The sequence below is a fragment of the Telmatherina bonti genome, assembly GCF_933228915.1.
Source record: "Telmatherina bonti genome assembly, chromosome: 6".
In the NCBI taxonomy this organism is placed as follows: domain Eukaryota; kingdom Metazoa; phylum Chordata; class Actinopteri; order Atheriniformes; family Telmatherinidae; genus Telmatherina; species Telmatherina bonti.
The window spans coordinates 18,162,603-18,178,267 of NC_136624.1; the positions used below are offsets into that span (position 1 = coordinate 18,162,603).

The following is a 15,665-nucleotide window of genomic DNA, read 5'->3' on the forward strand; positions in this document are numbered from 1 at the left end:
GTGTGTGTGTGTGTATATATATATATATATATATATATATAGATAGATAGATATATGTCTTTCATATAAGATTAAAATGAGAAAACAAATTTGTTCAAAACCAAACTCTTGCCAGGAATTATGAATTTACAACTTTCATAGAAAAATTAAGACGTCACATTGGCAGAATGACTTACAGCGTCATGTCCACTTCCAAAAAACAACTTTTATTGTATTTTCTCATAAAATTCAGTAAAGACATTCACGTGTGAGGTTTGTGATTGAAGAAGCTGGAAACAGGTGTGGTGGGTCAGCTTGCTACAACTTTAATCCAAACATTGCTTTGCATATTCAATACATCATATTCTCTACATAGCTCCCTCTTACCTTTCTAAACAATTTTAACAAAATAAGTCTAGTTGCACATCATTCAATAACTTTATTTTACAATTCTCTCTCTGTACTTTAGTGTTTTCTCTTTAAACATCAGGAATATTTGTTCGCTGTCCTTTTTTTTTTCTTTTAAACACGGAGACAAGACAGAGTACACAGACGATAACAAACGCTACTCAAGAGTCCAAAGTGTAAACCAACACACACCCCTCCATATACCAACACACATTGTTATAATTTGTCTGCTAAAAACCTTTCAAGAGGCCTGAAGTGTTAGTGTGTATCAGACAGTGTTGATCCAATCATACCGTCATTTCTTTTCTGAGCTTTCTGTCCTGTTTGACACTGTTCATGAGCTGAAATCGAGAAGGTAATCAAGACATTGCAACTAAACGTGAGACAACACAGATGGAAGACTGAAACCCTGCGAATTTGATTACTGAGCAGAAATAAAACATGTTTGGTGGACTGAGGCATTTTTTGTTGTGTTCATGTCATGAAGGTTAGATGATACAAAGGAAGATAGTTTAAAACACTTCATTACCAGACAACTTGGGAGTATTGATAGGGCAGTTTGTACAAGTCTGTGCTTTGAAAATACACCAAACATTGAATGTCAATTTGGTTAATATGTATTATATTTATATGTACTGCTAATTTCCAGTGAAGAAATGTGATCAATGCTGTAGTCCACTGTATGTTAATGTGTAGTTTGCACTTACATCAGAGTACTGAAGCATTAAAGTTTTTATTTTGACCTGACAGAAAAAAAACAACAATTTGAATTAATCACGTCTGGATGTCTGTTAGCTGCACTGAAGCATCGCTGTGCTGTGAAATAAGAGGATGAACCTGTGACTTGAGGTTTGACTTTTCCTGAGCTTTTCTACCTTACCTCACAAGCTTTATATGAATAATTTTGATCTTGAACAGTTTTTAACAATAAAAACACAGTTTTCCAGGAAATAAACTGCTTACTGTCTCCCAAAGGAAAATACTAGCCATTTGTTTAGCAGAACATTTTAAAAACTTCAAATTTGGGAAATCTTGGGGGAAAAAAAGCTGAATAATTCGGAGGATTTATCCAGGAAAACATGAAAGTGAACTTCCTTCAGTCAGTCAAGTTGAGAGCTCTGGAACAAGCTGGTACAACATAGATCCCCATCTTCTGTCCTCGCCCCTAACACTGACAGGCCTCTCTCTGGCAGTCAAGTTAGCCAAGCGTGTTTTTTAATCCAATAAAGTGTGTGTGGTTGTCTGCAAAAACTGTGGTGTTTATTAGTTACATCAGAGGCACTTTGACCCCCCTTTCTGCACTCCCTAAAGTGAAAAAATAAGAAAACTAACCAGGATTCATCTCAGTAATTTGGATTCAAGTTTCCACCCCAACCTTGAACACCCGCAAAACAAAAAAAACCCCAAACAAATACAGAAAAGACCATGTTAGACATCCAACAAGGCCGACTAAAAGAACAGATCCGAGCAGAGCAGGACTTCCTGAAACCACCGGTGTGACTTGGGTAAAGTGTTAACTATAATACTGATGGAGCTGAACAGACACACTTTACGCCAATATTTGTGCTTCATTTGTGCTCTCACTGCCTGCATTAACACTTATATCATGTTGTTTACTTTGTTTACTCATCTTGTCCAATTATTTCTGTGATGCAGATTGTGTCGCTGTGTGAACATGAACAGAATCAGATTAACCTGCTACAACTCGAGTGTTATGCTAATTTCCCAGCTGATAAGACCCCACCTGACTGCACCGAGGCTGCTGGAAAGCATCCTGTTCTCTCGGTCCTGTTTGTTTACACTAAGATGAGTGTGAGTGTCACGACGAGCAGGGTTTTTTAAATTTTTTTTTCCATGAGGAAGCTCTGCCTGCCGAAGAATGCTTCATTACTGAAAGACAAAAACCAAAAAGGCCCCCACCACAGCTGAAAGCGAGTAGAGAATAAAAATAACAAAACTCCTCTCAGGAAAAACCTTAAAATAAACCAAAAAGCATCTGAGTCCTCTGTAGAAACCACAACCTTTATATTCCCTCTACAATTATGTACAATTACACTTTATACAAGTAAAGCAGTGATGCTCTCCTCACAGAGTTTTGTGTGTGTGTGTGTGTGTGTGTGTGTGTGTGTGAGTGTGTGTGTGTGTGTGTTCTAAGTAGAGCTGCTTTTGGAGAGGTTGGGGTAGAGGACGGCTGCCGTCACGGCGACCATCACTGCGATGACCGGCATCCAGGGGCTCCAGCCACTCTGTCCGAGATGACAGACAGACAGACAAACAGGGAAGAAGAAAATCTGGTTAGTCTGGAAAGTTGTGTCTGAACCATCAAACTGGACAAAGGTTGAACCAGAGATGGCACGTTTCATTACGCTAACATGTTTTCTCGCTTTCCTCGCTCGCTTCTTATTTCTGCTGAGCAAAGATAAGAGAGAGATGTGAGGAAGGATGCATTCTAGGAGCCTTTTAGGTACAAGTTAGCATAATGAAAATAATGCAGTTTAGAAAGTGGAAGGTGAAGATAGGGAGAGTGAAAGATTGAGGACTGCCCAACAAAAAAAGGCAGGTCTGTTCAGTCCAAAAGATGATATTTTTATTCTTTCTTTAGGGCCAAAGTTAGTCTCCTCATTGGCAAAAGTACAACAAAGTGCATCTGAAAGAAACAATACACGTAAAACATTTTCTACACAAACACATTGTTGTAAATACACTGATGATTGTTATATAGTTCTGTTAACCAACCTTATAAAACTGATTAAAAAACCAAAAAAAAAAAAAAGTTTTAAATAGAAAAGTTGCCATAAAAAAAAGAACTTTTCATTCTTTTGGTCCTTAACATTAAAACAAGTAAGAAGCAACCCAAAACGAGACAGTCGCACAATCACTACCACATGATTTTAAAAACTACTTTGTATACACTGTGAAATTCATGTACCCTGATCGAATGTCTGAGGTCTAGTCTAGCCCCTTGCTGCGCCTGGATTTGACTAAACAATCATCACAGATGTTTGCAGCCAATTTCCTTGAGGTGTCATCAAGACTTTGGACACAATGGCTCTGAGACCGGGGTGCCGGTCCAACAAATGTCTATACTCTATAAACTGCATGACAGAATGAGAGCCAGTCACAATGGTGGGTTGTTGAAAAGAAAATTTAAACATTACCCATAAACTTCCAGGTATCTGTTTCTGACATTCATCCAAATAATTTTTCATTTAGAGGCAAAAAGAAAAGGTTTAATTTATTTTTATTCTTCAGGGAGAAATTCTATCTTCAGTCAAGATCCAATTCCTCTAAAGGTTTCTTGGGATTTGAAAAGCATCTATCCACACCTTTGCATATTCCAGGTCATTCATCATGGACACAAGCACAGTCAGACACAATCCAAGTCTGTTTCAACCTTTCATCGGTGTGGCTGATCATTTGTTCAAATACTAAACAGATGTGTTGCTGCAAGCAGCATTCAACATTTCAGAGACAATGTGTGAACTATTTATCAATGGACATTTTCCACTTGGATGCACCTATGCAAATCAAAGCATCGAAGCGTATGTTTCCACGCCTTGCGCACCGAAACAAAAAAGATCTTAAGGTTTAAAAAGCAAAACAAAATATCATTTTTTGGGACTGCAAAAGAAACAGTTAAATGAAGAAGAGAACTGAAAGCAGCAAACTAAAGTTACCCAAGAAGAAAAGAAACACAGAAAAATTACAGTCCAGTTTTCCTTCAAAAACTGGAAACACTGGGAAGACATTTTCCAATAAATAAGCAAGCAGCAAACAAGATGTGACAAAAACAATGGACATGGTGACAGAGGTTTAACAAAAAAAATGTCTTTTTAAAAAAAAAAAAAAAAGGACATTTAAAATGAAGATGCATGCTCCAGTTTAAACAAAGCAACCTGTGAATGCATAAAGGCAGAAATAAATGGAAATACAATCCAGATTAAAGCAGCAAACAGGATGGAGAAATAAAAGGAACATGAAAATACTGAACCTGCAACAGATAATGGAGGAAAAACAAGCATGAAATTAAAAATGGAAGAACCCTGCAGAGGAAGGAAGAGCAGGTTGATGAAAGTATGAAGCAGGCAGGAGGATACTGTCGATGTCTGACGGTCAGAGCCCGACTATTTAAAGTGATACCAGCCTGAGTTTCAGATGTGTTGGAATTTTTCACCTCCTGGATCAGTTTTTAATCATCAGAAACATTTTGTTCAACATACAGGGGAAATCATGTCTAACTTGAATATTTAAATTTAGCCCAAAAAAATGAATGATGTAGCCTATAAGATGAATACTACTTGGCATACCTGTGGAAGCAGGTCATAAAATGTGGGTTTGCTTCAACTCTCACCTGAAACTAAACGTCACATTTTTGAAGAGTTAAGAAAAGTTTTGGTCAAAGGCTAAATTCAAGGCAAAAGATTAGTTAGAAAGTGTTTATATAGGAAGTCTGGTTTCGTGTTTTGAGATTGAAGATTACAAAACGAGGCTGAATCATTTTGAATAATTTAGATTTATGAGCACAGAAAACTGGTTGTAATGTGTTTAGGTTTCATAGTGAACATGGCACAGCTGTGGATCAGCTGCTGCAGCCTTTACTGGGACTAAACTCTGGGTCAAGATCAACGCTGTAGCTGAAAATAGTATTTATCACATTAAACTCTGCACTCAAATGATCCCGTTACAGGTTTGATGCAGGAGTAAAATAAAACGAGAACAAAGGGAGGAGAACAAACTGCATGGTTTTATTCCAGGCCAAACTCACACAAAAAGACTACAAACTATCATAGTAGTATTTCTCTCATGACAACTCACTTTAGGTGATTAATCTGCCTTTAATCCATGAGTTTGTCATGCTTTTAAAGACTGAGCACTGAAGGCTGTGATCAAAGAGGCCAGAAAGCATGCATTATTATTTTAACTGTTTCAATTAATTCAATGTGTTTCAGTGTTTAGGTTCTAATTCTTGAGAATACAAAAAATATATCAAAATAAATCAGCCATTTTTGTTTAAGTTTTTTATTTTTATTTTGAGGGGGGGTTCTTTGAGTTTGTTGGCTGAGTAGAATAAATCAACAGAAGCTATTTATGATACTAAGCAAGAATGAATGTTTTAACTTACAATAATAATAAAAAGGTCATTTTGAGTCCAAAATTTTAGTAAACGATGCAAGTTTTTACTGTGAGCCAGAGGTGTTTTGTATCTCTGAGGTATCGCTTTAAAGGGAGGGTTTATGGATGGTATGAGTCCATTCCTTTCAGAGAGCAGAGGTCAGTGTTGGCTGAAACAGAGCAGAGGCAGACGAACACGCATGCAATTAGAGCTGTTCAAACAAGGAGACGAGGACCAGACACCACAATGATGAGGAGAATTCAGGGTTACTTCCCTCAGACTGGCCACATTATGTGTCTAAAAAATACACCGCAATATACGAAGAAAACGTTCAATTTCACTGCTAAACTATCAGACATGACACTAAACATCCTTGACGGCTGAAATGTGGGGGTCATTTCATTAATGCTGTGATGAAAATGACCAATTCTTCACAATCGTTCATCTAAGTTTGTTTGTGAAGATCAAGTAAGTCAGTGAAATCAGAAAATGAAGCATTTCAAGTATTTTTAGTTGAATAAAATCATCTGGAGTGAAATAGTCCAACAGGGTCTAAAAATGATGTAAAAAAAACATAAGATGCTTTTACTGTTCCAGGACTTGCAGACTTTGCAATAAAACTACTTCTATAAATGTTTCTCAAATCAATCAGCAATCCCTGTGATGTAAATATACATCATTACCTCTACATATGTGACACTTTGTCATTTTATTATTGGATTATCATCACAAAAAATAATCACATCTGTGCAGATTTGACAGGAACTCTGAACGTCTGAAGATCGAGTTTGTATTTGCAGGAAAGAAATATGTTGTAAGAAAAGGTATGCAAGGTGAAGTAACCCGGAATTCTGACAAAGGTCTCAACACTAATTTCTCTTCTGTCATCTCTCCTTCCACAGACAGAAGGCAAATGGAGGCAGCAGCGACAGACGGACAGAGACAGACTGATGTCATGTTGGTGTGTACCTTTCTACCACAACTGGCCGAAACACCAGTAGAGCAGAGCCAGGACAAGGCCCATGAATATGGCTTGGACAGGCTGCAATATGGATGGCTAGAGGGGAGGAAGGGAGGAAAGGGAGAGGGGAGGAAGGGAGGAAAGGGAGAGGGATAAGAAGAAATCAGCCAGCAAATCAACCAAAACCAACATGGAGGATGGAGCAGCTACAGCGAGGCAGGAGGGAGGGGAGAGGACAGAACCATCGAGACAAAGAAAGAGGATGGGGAGGGAGATAGGATTGTATCCTGTAAGCAGTTTCTATGAAGCAACACGACTTCTTCTACGCGTTTAGAAGCTGCATTCTTAAAAACACCAGAAAAAGAGACCAGTCATCACAAGCAACACTCCTCTCTAGGGTTTCAGCTCAGCCACTGATTTATTAAAAATCAGCTGGTGATTCAAGGCAAGAATGAAATGTTTGGAAGCAAAGCAGATTTTTCATCGACTGTAAAAACACAGCAGATATAAACCGAAGGCCCACAGATGAAGTGAAAACTCTTACATGACATTTTGTTTCTGATGAAACCGTCTTCCTCTGACAAAAAACTAAATCTCTGCAGTTTGTTTTACTCAAGGTAATTTATTTACCTGCACCCTGACCTTTTTTCTGCACATGTTTAAAGTGTGCAGAAGTAAAGTAGTATTTGTATTTAATAAGGCATTATTTGTTGCAACAGAAAGCTACAAACTAATTATACTACATGCATACAGGTACAATATGAAAAATATTGAACTTTTTCATATTCTTTTTTCACAATATTCTAATTTTCTGAGATCTACCTGTATATATAAAAATATAAGCTATGATAATTTGTTCAAACCCATGATGAGGAATAATTATATTTGAGGATTCAGGTGTCAGGCTAAAACATACTAGTTTTGTTTTTGTTTTTTTCTTACCTACAACTGAGATTAAGAATTGTCCAGGAAACCTAAACAAAAGCTGAAGACAAAGTGAGACACCTGATGACAGGTCTAAGAATGACTGAAACGAAGGAAGAGTTGAGTCCAGGACAGAGAAGAATCACAGGAAACGAATAGAGAGGGAACAGAAAAGAGGAGGCTGCTCCGCCTCGCTGATTTTTAATACAGCCAGACATTTCTGAGAGGTCGAAACAAACTAACGGGTTATTTATCAACTAATTATTTGTCAGTTCTGAAAGAAAATGCATTAACAACCAAGGTCATAAGGTTTCACCTGAGTAGTGATCAATGTCCTTTGTTAGATACAAACTTGTGATCACAGAATTATTTAATCCAGCTATAGTGAGAATGGCGGCTGTGAGCTGCTAGCGCTGGGTGGGATAAACCCCCGAGTCCAGTTCTGAGTGTCACAAAGACATCTGGACATCTGGAGCTACCTCCACACTGGACTTTACAAATACTGTGGAGGAAACGTTTTTGGTCTAAAAGCTGTAAAATAAGAGTAAAGTAAATAAAGACTACGCGTCAGCTCCTATCATTTTTGGTATCCCATGTGTGCATGCTTGTGTGTGTGTGTGTGTGTGTGTGTGTGTGTGTGTGTGTGTGTGTGTGTGTGTGTCTGGACTCACGGAGCTGGTTTTGTCCTGCAGCAGCTTCAGGCTGCTCCTACACTGCTCCAGCTCCTGGTGGATGTTCAGCTTCTCCTGCTCAGTCTTCTCGTAGCGCTGACGCAGGTCTAAGAGTTGCGACTGTGTGTCTTCGTACTGCACGCACACACAGGAACACACACCCAACACAAAGACCAAGTTCAGATCATTTCTACAAACTGAAGCAATCCATTCATGGAAAGTCAATGTCAAAGGACGTTTCGCCTCTCTGGCTGACACCAATGTGAAAACATCTTCTGACATTATTTAAAAAAGGTTGTGTGAAGGCAGCTGCTAGATTTAGTGAAGGTTACGGTGAGAGGCAGCACAAACGTGTGAGTACCTCTTTCTGCAGTGTGTGTGTGCGGGCCTGGGCCTGGTCCAACTGGTTCTTCAGTCGGCTTGCATCCTGTATGTGCTGATTCTCCAGAGAACCTAGTTTGTCCTGCAAAACCTCCTCCCTCTTCTCCAGAGACTCCAGACTGCTGGTTAAGACAAGACTCTGCTCTCTGGTGCTGTACACACACACACACACACACACACACACACACACACACACACACACATCCCAAACACCTTTAGTCTGTCAAGAATTACTTAAATGAAATTAACAAAATCAGACGGCTTTTGGGAATGTTAGTAACACCTATCTTTCCAAGAATTTGCGCTTGTGATGTGACCTGAACTAAAGGTGTGCAACGGGTTTTCCACAGCAGCCTTAACCAGTAAACAACCAACTTGTTTTAAAAACAAAGTTAAAACAAATGAAAACATTCTGGCATTACAGATATGCATTTAACCAATCAGAGCTTCAGCTTAATGAGACCTGGGAGTTTGTTTTTGTTCAGTCAGGACTGCATGGCAGCATAGCGGTTAGCATTGTGGACGGTCGCTGGTTCAAGTCTTAGCCGGTGGGAGGTTCAAACAGTGGCCTTTATGTGTTTAGTTTGTATGTTCTCAATGTGAATGCAGGTACTCTGGTTCCCTCCCACCATCCAAAGACTTGCATGTTAGATTAATTGGTTACTCTGATTGTCCCCATGTGATGTGTGATGTGACTGGCAACCTGTCTAAGGTGTACCCTGCCTCTCGGGATAGACTCTAGCTTCCCTGCGACCCTTAATTGGACAAGCGGTAGAGAAAATGACCGACTGTTTATTCTTATCTTGAGCAGTTGTCTGACTCAGAAAGAGGCTGATCTGCTTAAACTGATTCTTGATGCTTCTTGTTGAGGCAAAAGGACAACCCTGAGGCTGACATAATACAACTTATGTAAGGTTGTTGCTTCACTAAATACATGGTATTGTTTTGCTTTTTGATAAACAGCTACTGATATTTCATCCTAAAAGGAAAACTTGAGGAAACTTGTTCTTTGTTTTGGATATTATGATGCGTTTCTATTGATGAAGGAAACCATGTTTTGTTTAAAATTATCTGCACATATTAGAAATACACATCAGGCAGAGGCATTTAGCCATACCTAAGTGAGGCCTTGCGAAACTCATCAAAGGTTCTGTCAATGAAACCTACAGTTTATTGGAAATGCAGCTGAAGCCCAGATAAAATCCTGCCGAGTCCTCAGCCCTGATGAAAATGTGAAAGGATGTTTTCTCCCCACAGAGAACAGAGCCTCAGTCTTAACTTGCTCAGACTGCTGAATTCAGCCGCCTTCGGCCTGAATCAGCTAAAGCTAACATTTCCTAATGTCAGTCTCTGCCTCTGCTGTTGTTTAATACTGAATCAAAAGCATGTTTTCATGATGTTGTGCAGTCCTCCCCTACTATTGATGGGTAAATGTAGGCAAACAAACAAAGCAAACATTTTAAACCAATCGCAAATACTGCAAATAAACACGGGAATCATCGTGTGTTACAGACCTGCTCAGCTCAGCCTCCAGGTGGTGCAGTTTATCTGTGAGAGCTTTCCGCTCAGCTCTCAAGCTGTCACAGTCCTGCTGCAAACACACGCATCGTTGCTGCAACGTAACACACTCCACTGAGAGAGACACAGCAAGACGGGGTGCATCGTTAGTTTCCACTAAAATCCAACAGAATTATCAGCAAAACTACACGTTAAGGTTTTGATTTCGTCAACATTTCTAAACAAACAGAAAGTGTGCTCACCCTCCAGCTGGTTGGCAGTGTTCTGTTGCTCTTGCTGCTGTGCGAAGGCATCCTGCAGCCGGCTGATCTCCTCTTCGTACTTGGCTGCAGTGGTTCTCCAGTGCTCTAACTCAGAGCGTACATTGCTTAGGTCTGCCTGCAGGGTGGAAATCTCCCGCTCCCGCTCTGTCGTGGCTGCCTCCATGGCGTGTCGTAAGACGAGAATCTGGCAGGAGAAACGCAGCGTACGGGTCAGTCATGTGACAGGGATTTACAACAAACAGACAGCAAGTGAGGCTTCCTCAGTGGAGCATGATGTCTGGATATTTTATTTGCTGTCAGTCAGGAAGAGCTTGAAAAACTCACACAGGAGAGTCTGTAAAAGGTTCTTTTAGAGAGAAAAGCAGATGTGTGGGATGAGAAAGAACCAGACGTTTGTTAGATGCTAAGAGTAAAGGGAGTTGATGTGAGGTGCAGTACCTCCTCCTGGGCTGAGTAGAGCTCCTCTCTGGTGCTGCAGATGGTGCTCTCCCTCTGCTCCCTCAGTGCCTCCATGTCTGCCTGCAGCTTCTCAAGCTGAGCTATACACACACCAGAAATTGTGAAGGAGCAAATTAGCTGACAACATGTACAAGCTGACAGCATTTTCTTCTGTGTGTGTCTGTGTGTGTACTTACTCTGCAGGTACTGAATCTGTTTGGTCGACTCTTCAGTTAACTTAGAGTTACTCCTCCTCTCCTCTTCCAGCAGAGCTACAGAGAGGTACAAAGTCAGAACATTTTTGCAATCAGACCAAAATTACAAGGGGCTTTTAACCAACAGTTTGAGGAATTTTTATTACCTGCATTTTATTTACCACGCTAAAAGAATTCTGTGTGGTACATGTTTCCACTGTATCGCAAAATTTTCTAAAATGTATAATATATAATATATAGGCTGATATAACTCAATGGTGCGGCAGTCTGACCCACTGCAGCTCTTGCTGTGCTTCTGCTTCATTAAACTTATTTCAGTTTCTCTCACTTTTCTTGAAATTTGCTTTTGTGTGTGCACTAGAGCCAGCTATGCCAGCTTATCTTCCACTCTGACATTACGCTGGCCTATTCAGCTGTTGGACCTTGTCGTTTGTCCACTTGCTGCATTTCTCAAATGATCAAGATGTGGAATACAGTTTGGAGAAGTTTCTGGGCGACTGGTTTTTTTTTTTTTTTTGTTTTTTTGTTTTTTGTTTTTTAAATCCCAGACAACTGAAATGGTAAATGGACTTCTATAGCGCTTTTCTAGTCATACAGACCACTCAAAGCGCTTTACACTACTTGTCACATTCACCCATTCACACACACACACACACACACACACTCATTCTACACACTCATACCCCGATAGGCACATCGGGGGGCAGTTTGGGGTTCAGTGTCTTGCCCTAGGACACTTCGGCATTTCAGGGGAAGCCTGAAATGCCGAAAAAAAGGAAAGAGTTGCTGTGGTGGAAAAGGGGCTTGTTTTTTTACCTTGTAGCTCCAGGCATTTTTGCTTGCCAGTATTGGCCAATTCCTGAGCTTCCAGAAGCTCTCTATGTAGATGGTGGATGACCTGCTCCGTGTCTCCAGGCTCTAGACCTGCTCGTTGCAACTCAGCTTCAAGACAAACACACACACACACACACACACACACACACACACACAATGATCACTAAGCATATTTTAGTTTAATAGGAAAGCCATGACAGATGATGTTAGTGACGTAATCTACCAATAAAAGTGAAAAATTAAGGAAACGCCTACAACCAGCAGAGTGACTAAACAGCTCCGCCTAGTGGAAACTTGAGTATGTATTTACTTTCTCGAAGTCCAACAACTTTATTTACTAGGTTTATGCCAAGTTGTAGCAGAGGACAGTTTTAAAGGTGACATGTTTCCATAGTTACCTTTGAGCAGAGCTACTCTGTTCTGTGGCTCATTTAGCTCCTGGTCATCCATGTTGCCATCTGAAACACAGACATTTGAAATAAATCATGTGGCTGATATGACTGATAAAACACACATACACACACACACATACACTTTTGCTTTTCAAAACAACAAAGAAATTTACATATTTCAGATTTTTACATATTATATTTCCAGTCAACAGATGATGACTGAAAAAAGCTAAAACAATTGTATACATATTGTCTCTGCAAAAATCAACACATAAGGGCCTCCGCACAACAAATGCAGAATGTGATTTTGACTGACCTGACGTGTCGTCACTGCTTCGGTCTTTACTGGGACTCAGAGTGTCTGACATGTCCGACTCTTTGGCATCCATCTGATTCCCTGAGGACAACATCAGCGGGACTTCGGTTAGTCTTTTGTCTTAAACACACTTTCCATCATTTCAGCAGGTGTTTCAGCAGGTCCATTTATTCTCTACCTTTGAGACGATCGGGACTTCCGAGCATGACGTCTTCTGTTGTCTGGTTGTTCTGCAAGTGGGCGTCCATAACTTCTAAAATCATACACATTAGGCTCGGTGTTATAGTTTACTAATCAGTGATGACAGGCAGTCATAAGAAAAACCTTCACCTCAAACCTTTTACAATTGATTTTCTATTTCATTACACAGTTTGATTTCTACAGTAGAGCTGTAAATATTTATGCTTTATGCCATCATATCACAATTATTGTGTTACCAAAATGTTTGTTTAATTTAGTTATTTTGTGAATTCAGTATTTGTTTCCATATGGAACCTACATATGAACCTGTTGTCTCAATAAAACAAGCCTGTTATCTATAGATGAGATAAATTTAATCTTGTTTTTTGTTTTTAATCTAATTTTTTAAAGCATAGCCTTTCCTGGTTCTACAGTTTTCTCTGATTGAAATCTGATATTTTCATCTGAGTGCTTCAGGATGAAACTTTGTCTCAAGTTTATTCAAACTCTTACCATCGAAGTTGGCCAGTTTGTGAATAGAAGAACTTACAGTCTCCTTCAACTGTTTGACAGCTGCAGAAAGAAGAAAAAAAGCAATAAGTAAAATAAATGCTTGAAATTAGTGACCAAGCTCTTGATTTGGATTTAGGTCCATCATTATTTATCTGATGCAAATTCAGCAAATTGCCAAATCCAGTTGTCAGCTAAACATCCTGGTCAACCAGGAGCTAGCACACATGCAGAGTTGCACAGCCTTGGATTATGGGTTGGTTAGTACAAGGGATAAGTTGAACGCAGAGAATTCTTTATTTTGCTTGCTCCAGCTACCCTTACAAGTCAGAGCTCACAGCGAAACCACAGAATGATAAAGGAATCTAAAACTAAGAAAGGTCTTCAATAATTTGTAACTGATTTATAACAAAAAACAAGGAAAGAAAACCCATCACAGATCAGATTGCAGCTACAAAAATTAGCAGAATTGTTTTGCTGCTATGTTGTAACCCAAACCTTGAAAGTTATGTTGTTTTGTGGAAAATTACAAATAAATTATCTAAATTGAGACAGACTCAAAAAAAATAAAACTGGCAGGTCTCTACATATTTAAAACAAAATAGAACCGAGTTAAAATGTCACAATGTCTGGACCACTCAGACTGGTAATACTGGCTGCTTGCACAATAAGGAACCTGGGAACCCATAAATGGCAAGCATCACTGTGGACAACAAAGTGCAGTAACAGCTGGTTCGTGGATGGTTTTCGAAACAAAGGCAGTGAAAAGAAAGACTTTATCAACTCAATTTTTGCACAATTCATAGGTCTCTAAAAAAATTATAAATAGTGTCAAACTGAGATTACCAAAGTACTAGTCCAACAGAAACTACAACAGGTAAAGATGCAGCATGCAATAAGATAAAAAGGACCTGCTTCAGAGGTGAAAAGCAATAAAAGTCATGTTTGAAAAGGAAAACAAAACTCAAAACCACAAAAACATGCCAACAACTCAACACTATGCGAATCACGAAAGATGAGCCAAAATGCTCCAAAACGCCAACAGCATGGGGTTCTTGGCTACAACAGTGGCTGGAAGCCAGCGAATTAAGCTTAAATGAATTATCTTTTGGAGTAAACATTATCTATATATATATGTAGCACATACAGAGCAACAGTCTGCTCCTCGCCCTGTTGAAGTCTTACTCATCACTACTATGATGTGCTACCTAACAACAACAAGCTATTCCTCCAAGCAACTTGGGAAACACCTATTTGCAATGCATATAAACATAACTGGAACCCTGTGTTATTTAGATTAAGAGGAGTCAAAAAATTCCTGTCTATGTACACATAACCACTTTATGTTGACTAAACATTTTTCAGAAACTATTTGCGACAACTTTAAAAGAGCAAAGAGAAATTAATGAATGAAAAATAAATCAAATTTATTAGAGATTCATGAGATAATGTGAACGATCTTGCAAATTTCTGTTTGACACCTTGTAGGAAAGAGTTTGATCGTCAGAAACTTTTTTTTTTTTTTAAGCCGATTGGTCATCTGCGTTTGTCTCTTCTTTTGACAAGCAGACATCCCAGTCTTCGCTTAGGACTCTTCACATATGGAGCCGAAGCACTGGGTTAAGTATGGAAGCAATTTGCAGACTGAGGTGTTTAAAAAAAAAAAAAAAAAAAAAAAAAGTTAGAAATGTAATTAAGAAGGACTGTACGGTAGCATAGTGGTTAGCACTGCAGCCTCACAGCAAGGTCGCTGGTCCAATCCTCGGCTGGGGGTTTAAATTGCCCCTAGGAGTGGCCTTTCTGTGAGTTTGCATGTTCTCCCCATGTATGTGTGGGTTCTTTCCAGGTACTCCGTCTTCCTCCCACCATCCAAAGACATGCATGTTAGGTTAATTGGTTACTCTAAATTGCCCCTAGGAGTGAGTGGGAGCGTAGGGTTGTTTGTCTCTGTGTGGCCCTGTGATGGACTGACGAGCTGTACCCTGCCTTTTGCCCACAGACTGCTGGGATTGGCTCCAGCTTCCCCACGGCCCTTTATCAGACTTAGCAGTTAGGATAATGAATGTATGAATACAATTAGGAAACAAACTGCTTTCATTTCGCGACATAGTGTGATAAATGCAACAATTTCTATGTCTTGAAAAAAAGGGATTAATGCAATTTTTACTCATTAGTAAATTAAGGACTTAATATTTTAAAGACATTAATATTAAATTAACTAATCAATAACCTTTTTTTGAACTTCAACCCTTTTTTAAATTCATTTATTTAATGTTTTTTTTATTTAATGTAATTTATTTCATGTTTTTTTTGGGTGTTTTGTCCATTCAGACAGCCACAGGCTTCTGCAGGAAGGTGACGAAATCCATCCATTATCCTAACCACTTATCCTTTGATGAAGGGTCGCGGGGAAGCTGGAGCCTATACCAGTAGTCTTTGGTCAAAAGGCAGGCAACACCCTGGACAGCTCGCCAGTCCATCACAGAGACAAACAACCACTCACGCTCACACACTCACTCCTATGGGCAATTTTGAACTTTAAAGTAACATGCATGTCTTTGG

General features: G+C 39.4%; 1 protein-coding gene across 6 annotated transcripts in view; it reads right to left on the bottom strand.

Annotated features, from left to right (window-relative positions):
• Nucleotides 1–250: 250 nt before the first annotated feature.
• slmapa (sarcolemma associated protein a) overlaps nucleotides 251–15,665 on the bottom strand; it is a 66,156-nt gene continuing 50,741 nt past the window's right edge. For 4 of the 6 annotated variants that reach the window (XM_079242347.1, XM_079242346.1, XM_079242345.1 and 1 more), the window contains 12 exons: nucleotides 13,107–13,166; nucleotides 12,592–12,666; nucleotides 12,414–12,494; nucleotides 12,104–12,163; nucleotides 11,688–11,813; nucleotides 10,854–10,928; nucleotides 10,657–10,757; nucleotides 10,198–10,402; nucleotides 9,952–10,069; nucleotides 8,418–8,589; nucleotides 8,057–8,191; nucleotides 251–2,633 (listed from right to left, as the gene is read on the bottom strand). In XM_079242347.1, coding sequence (XP_079098473.1) covers nucleotides 2,538–2,633; nucleotides 8,057–8,191; nucleotides 8,418–8,589; nucleotides 9,952–10,069; nucleotides 10,198–10,402; nucleotides 10,657–10,757; nucleotides 10,854–10,928; nucleotides 11,688–11,813; nucleotides 12,104–12,163; nucleotides 12,414–12,494; nucleotides 12,592–12,666; nucleotides 13,107–13,166 — 1,304 coding nt within the window. In that variant the 3' untranslated portion in view covers nucleotides 251–2,537. Of the gene's footprint in view, nucleotides 2,634–6,469; nucleotides 6,558–8,056; nucleotides 8,192–8,417; nucleotides 8,590–9,951; nucleotides 10,070–10,197; nucleotides 10,403–10,656; nucleotides 10,758–10,853; nucleotides 10,929–11,687; nucleotides 11,814–12,103; nucleotides 12,164–12,413; nucleotides 12,495–12,591; nucleotides 12,667–13,106; nucleotides 13,167–15,665 lie in introns of all 6 variants that reach the window. The other 2 variants (XM_079242348.1, XM_079242344.1) reach the window with 1 other exon arrangement.